A 13,091-nucleotide genomic window follows, 5' to 3' on the forward strand; every position below is an offset into this window, starting at 1 on the left:
TAATGTTTCACATCGCTATATCTTTGAACATCTTCATACTACCTGTCATTCAAACCAACACCAGTAAACATAAAAGGTTGCGAAAACTCAAATAAACATAAAAAACTGAAATAAAAGTTCTTAAAACAATAAAATAGATAGACTTCGTTAATCAAAATAGTCTCTCCATTAAAATATGCTCCATCCGTCTTAAAATAACTTAGTCATTTGTAAAGAAAAATTGTTTCAAAATAATTGACTCGTTTCACTCTTCAATGAATATTAATTATTCTTTTTCTCAATTATAACTCTAATTAATATTGTTTTCATTACTCCCGATTCAAAATAAAAAATAAAAAATAAAGAATGGGCCAATATTTAACAAACATGCCTAAAACCATTTTTTTCTCTTTATTCCCAATTCATAAACATTTTGATCTGGTGTTGTCGTGAGAGATAATGAAGGTGTTGTCGTTGGTGCTAGTTCTTGGCAAGTCTTTTCTTTACCAAATTCAGAGGTTGTAGAAGCCTTAGCTATGATGAAGGGTTTGGAATTTGCAAAAGACATGTCTTTTCTGAATCTTATACCAGAATCAGATGCTTCTAATGTGGTTTTAGCGTTGAATACTCACCAACAATCTCCCAACTATGTTGGCTCTATTATTCGAGATTGTATTAATTTTAAAGATAATTTTCGTAGTTTAAATTTTTTGCATGTTAGGCGTGAAGCCAACCAAAGCTGCTCATTATTTAGCTAAATATGCTCTTAAGAATTTAGATTGCATATGGGTCGAATAAACTTCGCCTTGTATTTCTGCAATCTCGGCATTTGATTTATTGTCAGACTTTCGTTAACGAAATTGTCTTTAATGTCAAAAAAAAAAAAAATAAGCATTTTGATCTGCTTTTCTGACCATAATTTTTGTTCAGTTCATTCCCTCGCAACTTTTCGGTTCAAAAAACAATCTAAAAAATTGCGGCAAAAAGTGAAACAAAAAATTCTCAAACCGTCTCACCGACACGTCGCCGCTAACTCACTCACTCACTCTCACTTTCTCCACCGATTTCACAATTTCGAACTCAGCTTCGACGCCATGAACCTGAAATACGAACAGAGACTCCAAGTCGCCGCTAAAATAATACTCGACGACGACGAAAGTTCCGGCGACGCCGCGCCGAGTGAAGAAGAGCTTGGGATTAAAGCAACACTGAAACCTCATCAAGTCGATGGAATTTCATGGCTTATTAGGAGATATAAACTCGGCGTCAACGTTGTTCTTGGTGAGTGAATGAGATATTACCCTTTCATTTTCAATCTTTATCAAAATAGCTTATGCAAATAAATAATCGTTTTTGTATTATTCATTTAAGCTTGTCAAAGTAGTTTATGAAAAAATTGCTTGTGAAAATACAATTTTCGTTAGTGAGCTAACTTATGAATTAACCTAACAATTTTTATTATTTGCGTAAGCTATTTTTCATAAGCTAAAAAATAAGCTAATCCAAACGGGCCCTTAATCAATTAATACTTTGTTTCTCAGTTTGATTACACGGAAAATCTTAAAATTTGAAGCACATTTTATATTTTTGGGGTGATTATTTTGATATTGACAGAGAAAATAAACCCTAAAACGAAATGATTGAAATGTAGAACTACTAAATATGTACTATGAAATGAAATTTTGGAGTAATTAATAAGTGAGTTGTTTTTATTCAAATCAATTACCTAGCTATATTGCTGAGGCATTACAAAGTGATACGTTGGAATGTTCTAGACTCTTTCCACTCACAAATGACACCTCACCAAAACAAATAACAAACTAAAAGCAAAATATTACCATATGGTAAGCGTAGCAGAGATGAGGATGTTGCGTTGGATGTGTGGTAAGACTAGACGGGAACGAATTACAGAGAGAGAGTGAGCTAGGGTGACACCTATAGTGGAAAAGATGGTAGAAACTAGACTTAGGTGATTTGGGCATGTAGTGAAAAGACCTGTGGATTCTGTAGATAGTAGATCAGATAGAGAGGAGTCAAATCACTAGAGGTAGGGGAAGACCTAGAAAAACTAGAAGAGAAACTATTAAGAAGAGCCTAGAGATTAATGAGTTGGAGAAAGACATGGTTTTTGATAGAACACTATGGCGTAGCTTGATTCATGTAGCTGACCCCACTTAGTGGGATAAAGCTTGGTTGTTGTTGTTGCTGATAGTAATTTCATGTGACATTTGTCTTTTTTTTTTTTATTGTTGTGTTATGAAAGTTTTAAGACTAGTTGGTTTTGATATTACTTCTGAAGAAACAATTTTTGATTATGTTAGTGATCATAATGTTTCCATTATTTGCAGGGGATGAGGTATATACTCTTCATTCAAATCTGTATCAGAGCTTCTATGCAATGTGAAATGGATAACTTTTAATCTATTTGGTATTACAGTCATATAAAATTACCTTAAATGTTTATCTGACAATTTTTTCCGTGTTATTATTATCATTGTTATGTAAAATCAACATATACCCTACAGATAGGTGGTTTCGTGCTTCTTAAATTTGTAGATATTTTTATTTACTTGCTTATAATATTCTGTCATGTTTTCTAATGAATCGAGTGAACTTTGTTCAAGTTATGTACAATTTCCTGTTGCATTATGTTGCTTTTGAGCTTGTTAACAAGAAAAAAATGTTGCTTTTGAGCTGCATAGTAAATTGTTAGTCATGCTCTGCCATGTGTCTCATTTGTTCATATGCAACAAGCTGCATTTATCTAAAAATTGTTAACTGGTAAGCACTGCACATGCTTTTGAAAATTCCGAGTGTCGGAGATTTTCTAATTCAGCATATGAAGAACCGAAAACAAGTTTCACAGTCCATTATTTGGAATGAAAAATATGATTCCTGATGTGTTTATGTTACCGTCTGTTTATAAATATCGACAGATGGGATTGGGCAAGACATTGCAAGCTATCTCATTTTTAAGCTATTTGAAAGTGCGCCAGTTGTCTCATGGGCCATTTTGTGAGTGAAAGAAAACTTTGATTTGGATAGTTTTGTTTTCACAAAATTTCTATTGAGATAAACACTTAACCATTTTCCTGCTTTCATTTTACTTTTTATAGTGGTCATATGTCCTTTAAGTGTGACAGATGGTTGGGTATCTGAGATAGTCAAATATGCCCCTAAACTAGAAGTTTTCAAATATGTTGGTGATAAAGAATATAGGCGCAGTCTACGTATGAAAACACATGAACATGTAACAAAGCAGCCAACACATAATGTGAGTTTGTTATATTTTCATTGAGTCGTTAAATCTGGACGGCTTTTCTTGCAATAGTTCTATTTCCTAATGAATGTTCACTGATAATTATTGCAATCAAATGTTTTGGCAGGTCATGTTGCCATTCGATGTGCTGTTAACATCATATGACATTGCACTAATGGATAAGGATTTTCTTTCTCAAATACCATGGCAGTATGCAATCATTGATGAAGCGCAAAGGCTTAAAAACCCGTCAAGTGTATGTAGAATATGACCTAAATGCCTATTTATAGTATTCAATTAAGAATTTGCTTCTTAATGTTAAATTTGTGTTTCACTTTTCATTTTTATTGATCATCAACAATCATATTTGACTATCTTTAGGTGTAATAGGAACAAATCATGCATTTCAGACAGTTTGATAGTCAATACTTCAAGACAGTTTAGTCATACTGCCTCTGAGATTATTGGACTGCAGTAGTTAAACTTTTTAAACTTTACAGGTTTTATTTAACGTTCTCAAAGATCGCTATATCATGCCAAGACGGTTGTTGATGACTGGCACTCCTATTCAGAACAACCTTTCTGAACTGTGGGCGTTGATGCATTTTTGCATGCCATCTGTTTTTGGGACACTATATCAGTTCCTTTCTACATTCAAGGACATCAGTGATCTTACCTCAGGTCAGTATTATCATTTTGTTCTATAATTTATCATTACTGGCTTGTTAATTGTTGTGTCTCTTAGAAGTTTGCTGCACACTTATAGAATCTGATTGCTCTACTGTAGACATTGATCCATTTGTTGTATACTAGTCTTAAAATTTGGATTGGACCTATCTCAACCTTACAAAACCGGCTTTTAAGGTGAGGGCTGCCCAAACTTTATAAGCACTACTATTGCCATATCTCTAGGCAACGTGGGACTAAATCCACCCCTTTACAGTCAACACAATGAAGGTTTTGGAGGTGGAAATGAAGGCATTCCTAATTCTGCAATTAGGTGGCTAGGGGCGGATCACAATGAAGGTGGAATTTCTAACACCCCTTCGTTCTCGGGTCCAATGAGCTCGGAGCGTGGATTATGCTTGAACCCCAACATCAGTTATAGGATAGGCTCTGATATCATCTTAAAATTTGGATTGGGCCTAAATCAACCTTACAAAACTGGCTTGTAAGGTGAGGACTGGCCAAGCTTTCTAAACACTACGAAAGCCATATCTCTAGGCAATGTGGGAATAAATCTGCCCATTCACACCCAACACGATGAAAATGTTGGAGGCTGCAATGAAGGTAACCCAAATGCTGCAATTAGACGGCTAGGGACGAACCACAATGAAGGCGAAATTTCAAACAGTTAGTATTAGTTTAATTGGTCTAAAGGATTTGAAGAGGCTACCACCGGATGGACGGTTTATCATCCAATTGAGTGCCATGTGATTATTGAATAAATAAACTTATTAAATTGGGAACAGAATTATTGTCTTGCTTTTAGCGCTTTCTGATAGTGGCAGCTTTGCTTCTTAACAGTTCATGATTCTCCAAAGGTAAAGGAGAGACTTCAAATCCTAAGAAGTGTATTGGCTGCGTTTATGCTCCGACGAACTAAATCAAAGCTTATGGAGTGTGGAAGTTTAGTGCTGCCACCTCTCACTGAGACAACTGTGTATGTTGTACTTGTTCTAATTAGATACTACCTTGGACTTTTTATTTTAATGGAACTGTAATTTATGATAACTAAAACATGAAAAGTTGTTCCACTGAAAATTGAAATTCCATCCTATGACAGGTTAGTACCACTTGTTAGCCTGCAAAAAAAGGTCTACATGTCAATACTGAGGAAGGAACTTCCGAAGCTAGTCGCACTATCTTCTGGAACATCAAATCACCAATCACTACAGAATACTGTTAGTAAAGCTTTTGCTCTTTTCTTTTTCTTTCTTTCACCTTGTAGTTAATGGTCAATATGATTCACTCTTTTAGGTGATACAACTAAGGAAAGCATGCAGCCATCCTTATCTTTTTCAGGGCATTGAACCTGAACCTTATGAAGAAGGTGAACATCTGGTTCAGGTAATTACCATACTTATGTTTTTACTAGATAACTTTAGACTGATCCTACCTGGGCTGTTATGTCATACAGTCACTGTTGTACATTTCTGTATTATCTTGTACTTTAAATTGCTTGTTAGTATTGCATCTCCCATAGAAGAGGATAAAAAGGGCAATGAAAGTGCAGAGAAAAGAAAATTAAAGAAATAGATAACTCAGATGCTACATGAACCTGAATATAATTGCTACACCTCTAAATACTAATATTAATTCCCAAATTATTTACCAAAAACTACTTGGAAGGTGAAACATTAATATTTTTCTATTTCCAATAACCTTTCATATTATGGGCAGTATTGGGGTATGGTCCAACACTTGCTCCAACTCTTGCTTACCAGTCAAACTAGGCCCAAGTACCTTAGACGCTTTGCAATTGCACCATCATTCTTGCTTTGAACGTATTTATCATCTTTTTCTCTGTCAGGCCAGTGGTAAACTACTGATTCTTGACCAACTTCTTCGAAAGCTACATCATAATGGACATCGTGTTCTTCTTTTTGCTCAGATGACACATACACTTGACATTTTGCAGGTAATTTTTTTTCTACCTATGTATTGAATGCCTTGTATTATTTAAATGGGTTAATTGATGAAATGTTCTTCTATTCTAATATAGGATTATCTGGAGTTACGTAAGTATTCTTACGAGCGTCTTGATGGATCAATTAGGGCTGAGGAGCGCTTTGCTGCAATAAGAAGTTTCAGCAACTCATCAGCTAATATGGGCTTGAATTTTGAAGCTAACCAAAACGGAGCTTTTGTTTTTATGATCTCAACAAGAGCCGGGGGAGTTGGCTTGAATCTCGTGGCTGCTGATACTGTGAGTTATGTCTAGCTTTAACCCTTCTTTTTTGAAACTAGAACCTTATTACCAATTCATTTTTTTATCTTTTATATTCCATTGTATTCTATAGGTTATATTCTACGAGCAAGATTGGAACCCTCAGGTGGACAGACAAGCTTTGCAGAGAGCACATAGAATTGGCCAGATGAATCATGTTTTGTGTATAAACCTTGTTACTGAACATACAGTGGAGGAAGTATGTTTCTGTTTGTATATATATATATATATATATATATATATATATATATATATATATATATATATATATATATATATATATATATATATATATATATATATATATATATATATATATATATATATATATATTATACATTGACTATGGAGGCTATTTATTTGTACTCTATGAACTCATATGTTACACTGTAGGTAATTATGCGGAGGGCAGAAAGAAAATTGCAGCTGAGCCTAAATGTTACAGGCGATAATATTGTGGAACAAGAAGATAAACAATTATCTTCAGTTGGAACTGGTGATTTGAAATCCATCATAGTTGGATTACGTATGTTTGATCCCAATGAAATCAATGATGGAAAAGACAAGGACATGGATTTAACAGAAATTAATGCAATGGCTGACAAAGTGATTGCTATTCGTGATGAACAAATATTTGATAAGGATGACAGGAAATTTGAGGTCAATCCAAGAAACTTTTTAAAAGGATTTGATGTTAAGGAAAGAGGTTCTGCTTCTTTCTCTTGTGATCTTGATCTTGATGAGGCATCATATCTTGCTTGGGTTAAAAAATTTGAGGAAGTTTCTAAATCAAGTTGCGACTCAGTTATTGACTTGAAAAGCAGAAGGAACTTGGATGAGGAAAAGAGTCAAAAACTTGAGACTGCAAGGAAGAAGGCAGAAGAAAAGAAGCTGTCTAAGTGGAGTGCTGCTGGATACCATTCATTGAATGTTGAAGACCCTATTAGCCCACCAGATGGGGATAACATATTAGATGCTGGTTCTGTTCATTCTGTGTATGGAGATTGTACAGCCCCTACAAACATTCCTTCCTCTGAACCTGCTTTAATATTCAGGTTAACTTTTTATTTTTCCTCGACTGCATAGTTTGCTCTGGTACACCAAGCTTTTAATAATTATATTTTGAAGAAATGAATTTCTGTTGGAGTTTTGTTCCATGTGGGTTTGCTTTCTTCATTAGAAATTAGCTCATCGTGTGGCATAAAAATTGATTAAATGATAATGTCGCACTAAATACTAATACGTGTCTAGGTATATATTTTTCCTATCTCTTTTGCATTGATGGCAGCATTCAAATTAAATACAAATGAATATTGTTTTAGGGTCAAGTATGAAAGTTTAGAGCTTAATAGTAATTGGGAGGGAAACATATAAGTAGAAGGTAATTTTGTTATTGACAAATGAAGAGTATAAATGACTGAGTATAGCTATGATGAAAAAAGGAAATGCAACTGAAGGGAGGGGACACATTCTCTTCAATTTAGCTTTGAGCCATAGGAGAATATCATTGGCCAAAGCAAGCACTATTGTTACATCTCTTTGTAATTCTGTCCTAATATTGTCATCAACCAAATAAAGTCACCCTTTTGTATATATTAATCGTTTCCTATCATAGTTTTTTGACTCCATTATTTACTGTGAATATATAACCTGGTTTTACAGCTGTGTTGACACCTCCGGACGTTGGGGCCATGGTGGAATGTTTGATGCACTATCTAAACTTTCATCAAGCATCAGTGATGCATATGAACGGGCTTCTGAACATGGGGATTTGCATCTTGGTGATCTCCATCTTATAAGGCTTGAAGGTGAGAAAATAGGAAAGATTATAACATATGCCAGTTGTCACACTTATTTGGAGTTTGATTTCTAGTATATAGTGAATCAGTATATGGTTCTTTATTTGTTCCTTTTCACTTATAGATGACGGTAACAATCAAAATTTGGATGGTAATGCTCCCAAAATGGTTGCTTTAGCTGTGGTTCAATCCTACAATCCAAGGCGTAAAGTCCCTCGAAGTGATATCTCACTTGTCGACTTGGAAAGCTGCTTATCAAAGGCAGCGTTCTCAGCCGCTCAAAATTCTGGTAACATGCTTCCACATTTATCTAATATTTTATTATTGTTCATTATATAGCTTGTTTCTTGCTTACATGCATGACTGATGTGTTGTCAATGAGACACTTTGATCTTGCATTACTACAATGTATTATATCCCTTATCCAATCATATAAGTTAAAGACGAGAAAAAATAGGTAGGAAATTGTATATTCAAAAGTGTGGACATTGAGTGTAATAGTCAAGTTAATGTAAAGGAATCTTCGTATTTCTCATTGCTGAGAAAAATGTTTAGAGAACCTAGTTGCTATAGGTTCGATTCCTTTTAACAACTTTTACTTTTTCAGTTGAGAGCGTTCATGCAATTTACTTAAAATTCAAAGGAGCAACTTTTATGCATTTTACTCAATTTACAGCATGAATTCATCAAATAGAGAGAGGCTGAGATGTTTTAGCATTATCTTCAAAATTAAATTGTGATGAGTCGGTGTTTCAAACCTACTGATACAAATTAAATTCTTTTGATCATTCTGCAAAGCATCAATACACATGCCACGGATTGGTTATCAAGATGGATCTGGTCGCTCTCAATGGTACACCATAGAACGGCTTCTAAGAAAATATTCCTCCATGTACAACGTAAATATATATGTGTAAGTTGTAATCTTTCTATCAGATCAAAATCAGATTTAAGAACATTTGATAACAGATATCTGATCATCAATTTCTTACAGGTATTATTACCGAAGATAACGTTAAGAATCCAGGCTGTTTCCAGACACAAGAGGGATAGTTCAGATGGAAAAAAGAGGTTGAAGATACGTTTCTCTATTACCCTATATGTGCACATGTATGTATATAATATAATTTCGGACAACACTAGTGTAATGTTTTGCAAATCCTTTGAAGTGTTGGAACCTAATTTACATGTTGAAACATGACTAAGAGACTGTCAAATCTGACTGACCATGCCATCAAATCTGTTTTTGCAACTCATGAAATGATTTTCTTGCTGAATATCTAACGACAGAATCAACTGAAATCGGTGTTTAACTAGTGTTTATTGTGATTAAAAGCATAACTTCAAAGAAAATGCAGCAAAGGTGTCCTCCCATAGTTGTAAAACTCCCGAAAATGAATGTCCAAACCTACAGAATACACTAACATAGCATAGGAACTAGCGGTTTTGTAGAATAACATACAAACAATTTTTCTACTCATGACTGAGGATAGAGGAGAAAACATGGAAGGTTTCTATCATAAAAAAAAAAGTCTAAAAGAAAAAGAAGAAAACATGGAAGGGCGAATGAACTGCTCTATTGGCCACTTAATTGCTCATAGACTCCCGAATTGTCAAAGTTGGCCTTTATATATCGATTTTTTTTAATGACAAATGTTAGTATTTAGTTGTGAGGTTAATGAATTAATGGATATTGAAAAAGGAGATCAACCACTCGAAGAAACATAAAAACGATCCAATTATGTGATGGTGGAGATGGCGCGGATGAGGATGTTATGCTCAAGATTGCCTGATTTTGATCTTAGGATTTTAAAGGTAAATGTCTACCAGATGTGTAAATCAGGAAATCAAACACAAAAACACACAATGACAGGTCTTATTATCCAATCTATTGAGATCTCTGACTCATTTGAAGCGTTATGCTCTGTCTTAATATTAACGAACAATTAGTTTGGAGCCATTGTTCACAAGTAGTGGCCATTGTCCACAGACAACAATTTGGAGCCATTGTCCACAAGTATAACCAACCATCTTTCCCTGGTCACAGTAAATAAATATCAACCTAGCAGGGGTAACGAGATACAAAATGTGACAAAGTAATACTTCATAACAAACATATTCTTTTTAAAAAATCCAAGATACCAAAATGGGTACAATGAGTCAATCAGAACGTTATGTCATAACAAATTACTGAAACCAAGATACATAAGGTCGCTTAAAACAAACTACTAAAACAACAAATTGTAGACATCATTGTGCCCTGTGAATTATATTGTCTGACATTCCTTGTAGAACCACACCAAGTATCCATTATCTGCATGCTAATTAGTGTCCACAACTTGCTCACAGTCTTCTTCAGTTATTAGATGCAGATCATAATCCTAAAAAACTAGTTCCATCTAAAAAATGCTCCATCTGTATGGTGCAACAATAGAGCGATGTCTGGGGATACTTTGAACATAGCCAAATTGCCTCAACACGTGCTTCGGCAAGTCTTGATGAGAACATGATTTGCCACACAATTATATGGATTGAGATTGATGTCATCAACTACAATGCGATCCAAGGACACCTTGTAAGAATCTAGTATAGCATGACCCCTTTTCTATGTGAATCGGTTAGCGCATGGACGGTCCCCTCTATAATTCACATTACAATTCCTGACACAAATATTTTCAAGGTGTTTGTTGTAAATAGTGAAATTTTACTATTATTATTAGTAATTTGTAATTGGCCTATTAGTCATTAGTCAGACCCATTAGGTTAGAATAGCCTATATAAACACATTGGTGGTTGTACTTTATAAGCTATTCTAATATAATGATTTAATTTAGAGTGAACAACTTGTTATTCCGGTGATGATGAAGAGGAGCAACAACTATTAGCCCAACACTTGCCCAATGAATTTGAGATCAAGACCTTGGGAAAATTGAAGTATTTGCTAGGAATTGAATTGGCTCACTCTAAGAAAGGAATTTTCATATCCCAACAAAAATATTTTACTGATCTTCAACAGGAGATTGGCAAGGCCGCATGCAAGCCTGCAAGTACACCAATTGATCCAAATGTAAAGTTGAGGAATGCAGAAGAGGATATTAAGGTTGATAAGGAAATGTATCAAAGGTTAGTCGGCAAACTTATATACTTATCACATACTAGACCCGATGTGGCCTTTGCTGTAAGCTTAGTCAGCCAATTCATGCACCAACCAAAGGAGACTCACTTACAAGCTGCCCTCCGAATTGTTCAATATTTGAAAGGAACCCCAGGTAGAGGGATATTGTTTGAACGAAATGGAAGCATGAGACTTGAAGCATATACTGATGCTGACTATGTAGGGTCAATTGTGGATAAGAGATCAACTACAGGCTATTGCACTTTTCTGGGTGGTAATCTTGTGACTTAGAAGAGTAAAAAACAAACTGTGGTATCTAGATCTAGTGCTGAAGCAGAGTTCAGGGCAATGGCACAAGGGATATGTGAGCTGCTATGGCTGAAAAGCGTCCTAGAAGACTTGAGGATAAAGAGTGATGAACCAATGAGACTTTATTGTGATAATAAATCTGCTATTAGCATAGCTCATAATCTGCTATTATGGTCTAATTTTCACTCCATATATCTCTTCCCAAGGCAATCTTACAGATCTTCTAACTAAGGATTTGAACAACAAAAACTTTGAAAGAATTGTTTCCAAGCTGGGAATGATAGATATTCATTCACCAGCTTGAGGGGGAGTGTTGTAAATAATGAAGTTTTACTATTATTAGTAGTAATTTGTAATTGGCCTATTAGTCATTAGTCGGGCCCATTAGGTTAGAATAGCCTACATAAAATATAATATTCAGTTTTCAGAGTGTTCATATATCCATGCCTATATAAAATAAAAATTATATTATTAACCATAATAGTGTGAATCTAGGTAAATTTTAAAATAACAATTTAAGTTACAAAATTTTCCCTACAAACAATTGTAGCCAACCAAGAACTTTTCAATGTGCATAACATAACTTCATATCTTTACCGATATCAAGATTGACTATTTCAAGAGTGTTAATGCAAGGAATCAATTTGCAAACCATCCACACCTAATTCGAATTTTTTTCATCATATTTGGATTAAATTAAATACATAAGTCAAGATGGGGCCAGCTTGTATCATTAGTCTTATGAACTTCACACAAATATTTGTTGCTCCCTCCGTCCCAAATTGTATGACGTTTTGGGCACTTCACACATATTAAGAAATGTACTACCTCCGTCCCTAATTATAAGACCCTTTTGAGAATTTTTTTTGTCCCTTTTTATAAGACCCCTTTGCTATTTCCAACTACATTAATTATTTTTTTACATACATGCCCCTATTTATTATACATCTTTTTCTTCAATAAGCAATAAATAACATGTTGAAAACATAAACCAACCATCTCTCTTAAAGGATAAAATTGTAAAACCAATAGTAATTACAAACATATTTAATACAAATATCCACTATCTTAATTCCCGTTATTTTTTCAAAAGGGTCCTATAATTAGGGACGGAGGTAGTAATAAATATTGTGTGGGAAAGAGATATTATGAGTTGTTTTACAAAATTATCCTTAATAAATGATATAGGAAAAATAAATGAAAGAATTGAAAGAAGAGAGTAATAAATAGTTAAGGATATAATAGGAAAATTAACATTAATATTTCATTGGTATTGTAAAGTGACATATAATTTGGGACAATTTTTTTTTTCCCTAAAGTGACATACAATTTGGGACCGATGGAGTAGCATTTTCCATAAATCACGTTAATATTGACCCATTTCACAAGGCTCAAGTCTTCCGAAAACATTGCCAAGAAAGACCGGTATTGCATTGCAGATTTGCAGTCAATGGAAACAGTTGACTCTTTCAGTTCTGAAACAGTATAAAGCATGTACTTGGATGGATTTGGATCCTCATCTGTCGTATTTTTTACTTCATTTTTCTCTATTTTCAATCCCCACCACTGAACATATTCTCTATTTTCAACCAAAAAAATAAAACCCCAACAAACTAGATCATAACTAAGTCCATAAATGTCGTGTTTAGAAGGGTAGATTTTGTCATTAATACCCCTGTT

General features: G+C 34.4%; 1 protein-coding gene across 2 annotated transcripts; it reads left to right on the plus strand.

Annotated features, from left to right (window-relative positions):
- Positions 1 to 879: 879 nt before the first annotated feature.
- On the plus strand, positions 880 to 9,248 carry LOC146906360 (putative helicase CHR10). Of its 2 annotated transcripts, XM_085722580.1 has the most exons (17): positions 880 to 1,260; positions 2,328 to 2,335; positions 2,916 to 2,994; positions 3,096 to 3,253; positions 3,366 to 3,494; positions 3,739 to 3,919; positions 4,766 to 4,901; positions 5,025 to 5,142; positions 5,219 to 5,308; positions 5,772 to 5,879; positions 5,964 to 6,167; positions 6,262 to 6,387; positions 6,582 to 7,243; positions 7,851 to 7,996; positions 8,112 to 8,276; positions 8,786 to 8,900; positions 8,982 to 9,248. In XM_085722580.1, the coding sequence occupies exons 1-17, from the start codon at positions 1,074 to 1,076 to the stop codon at positions 8,998 to 9,000; spliced, it is 2,631 nt and encodes an 876-aa protein (XP_085578706.1). In that variant the 5' UTR covers positions 880 to 1,073; the 3' UTR covers positions 9,001 to 9,248. The 2 variants fall into 2 exon arrangements, with proteins under 2 accessions (XP_085578706.1, XP_085578705.1); XM_085722579.1 differs by lacking the exon at positions 880 to 1,260 and having other exon boundaries at positions 2,328 to 2,407.
- Positions 9,249 to 13,091: the final 3,843 nt, after the last annotated feature.

Source organism: Medicago sativa, chromosome 7 (genome assembly GCF_051527215.1).
Source record: "Medicago sativa cultivar Bolivia chromosome 7, Bolivia_mono, whole genome shotgun sequence".
Taxonomy (NCBI): Eukaryota; Viridiplantae; Streptophyta; class Magnoliopsida; order Fabales; family Fabaceae; genus Medicago; species Medicago sativa.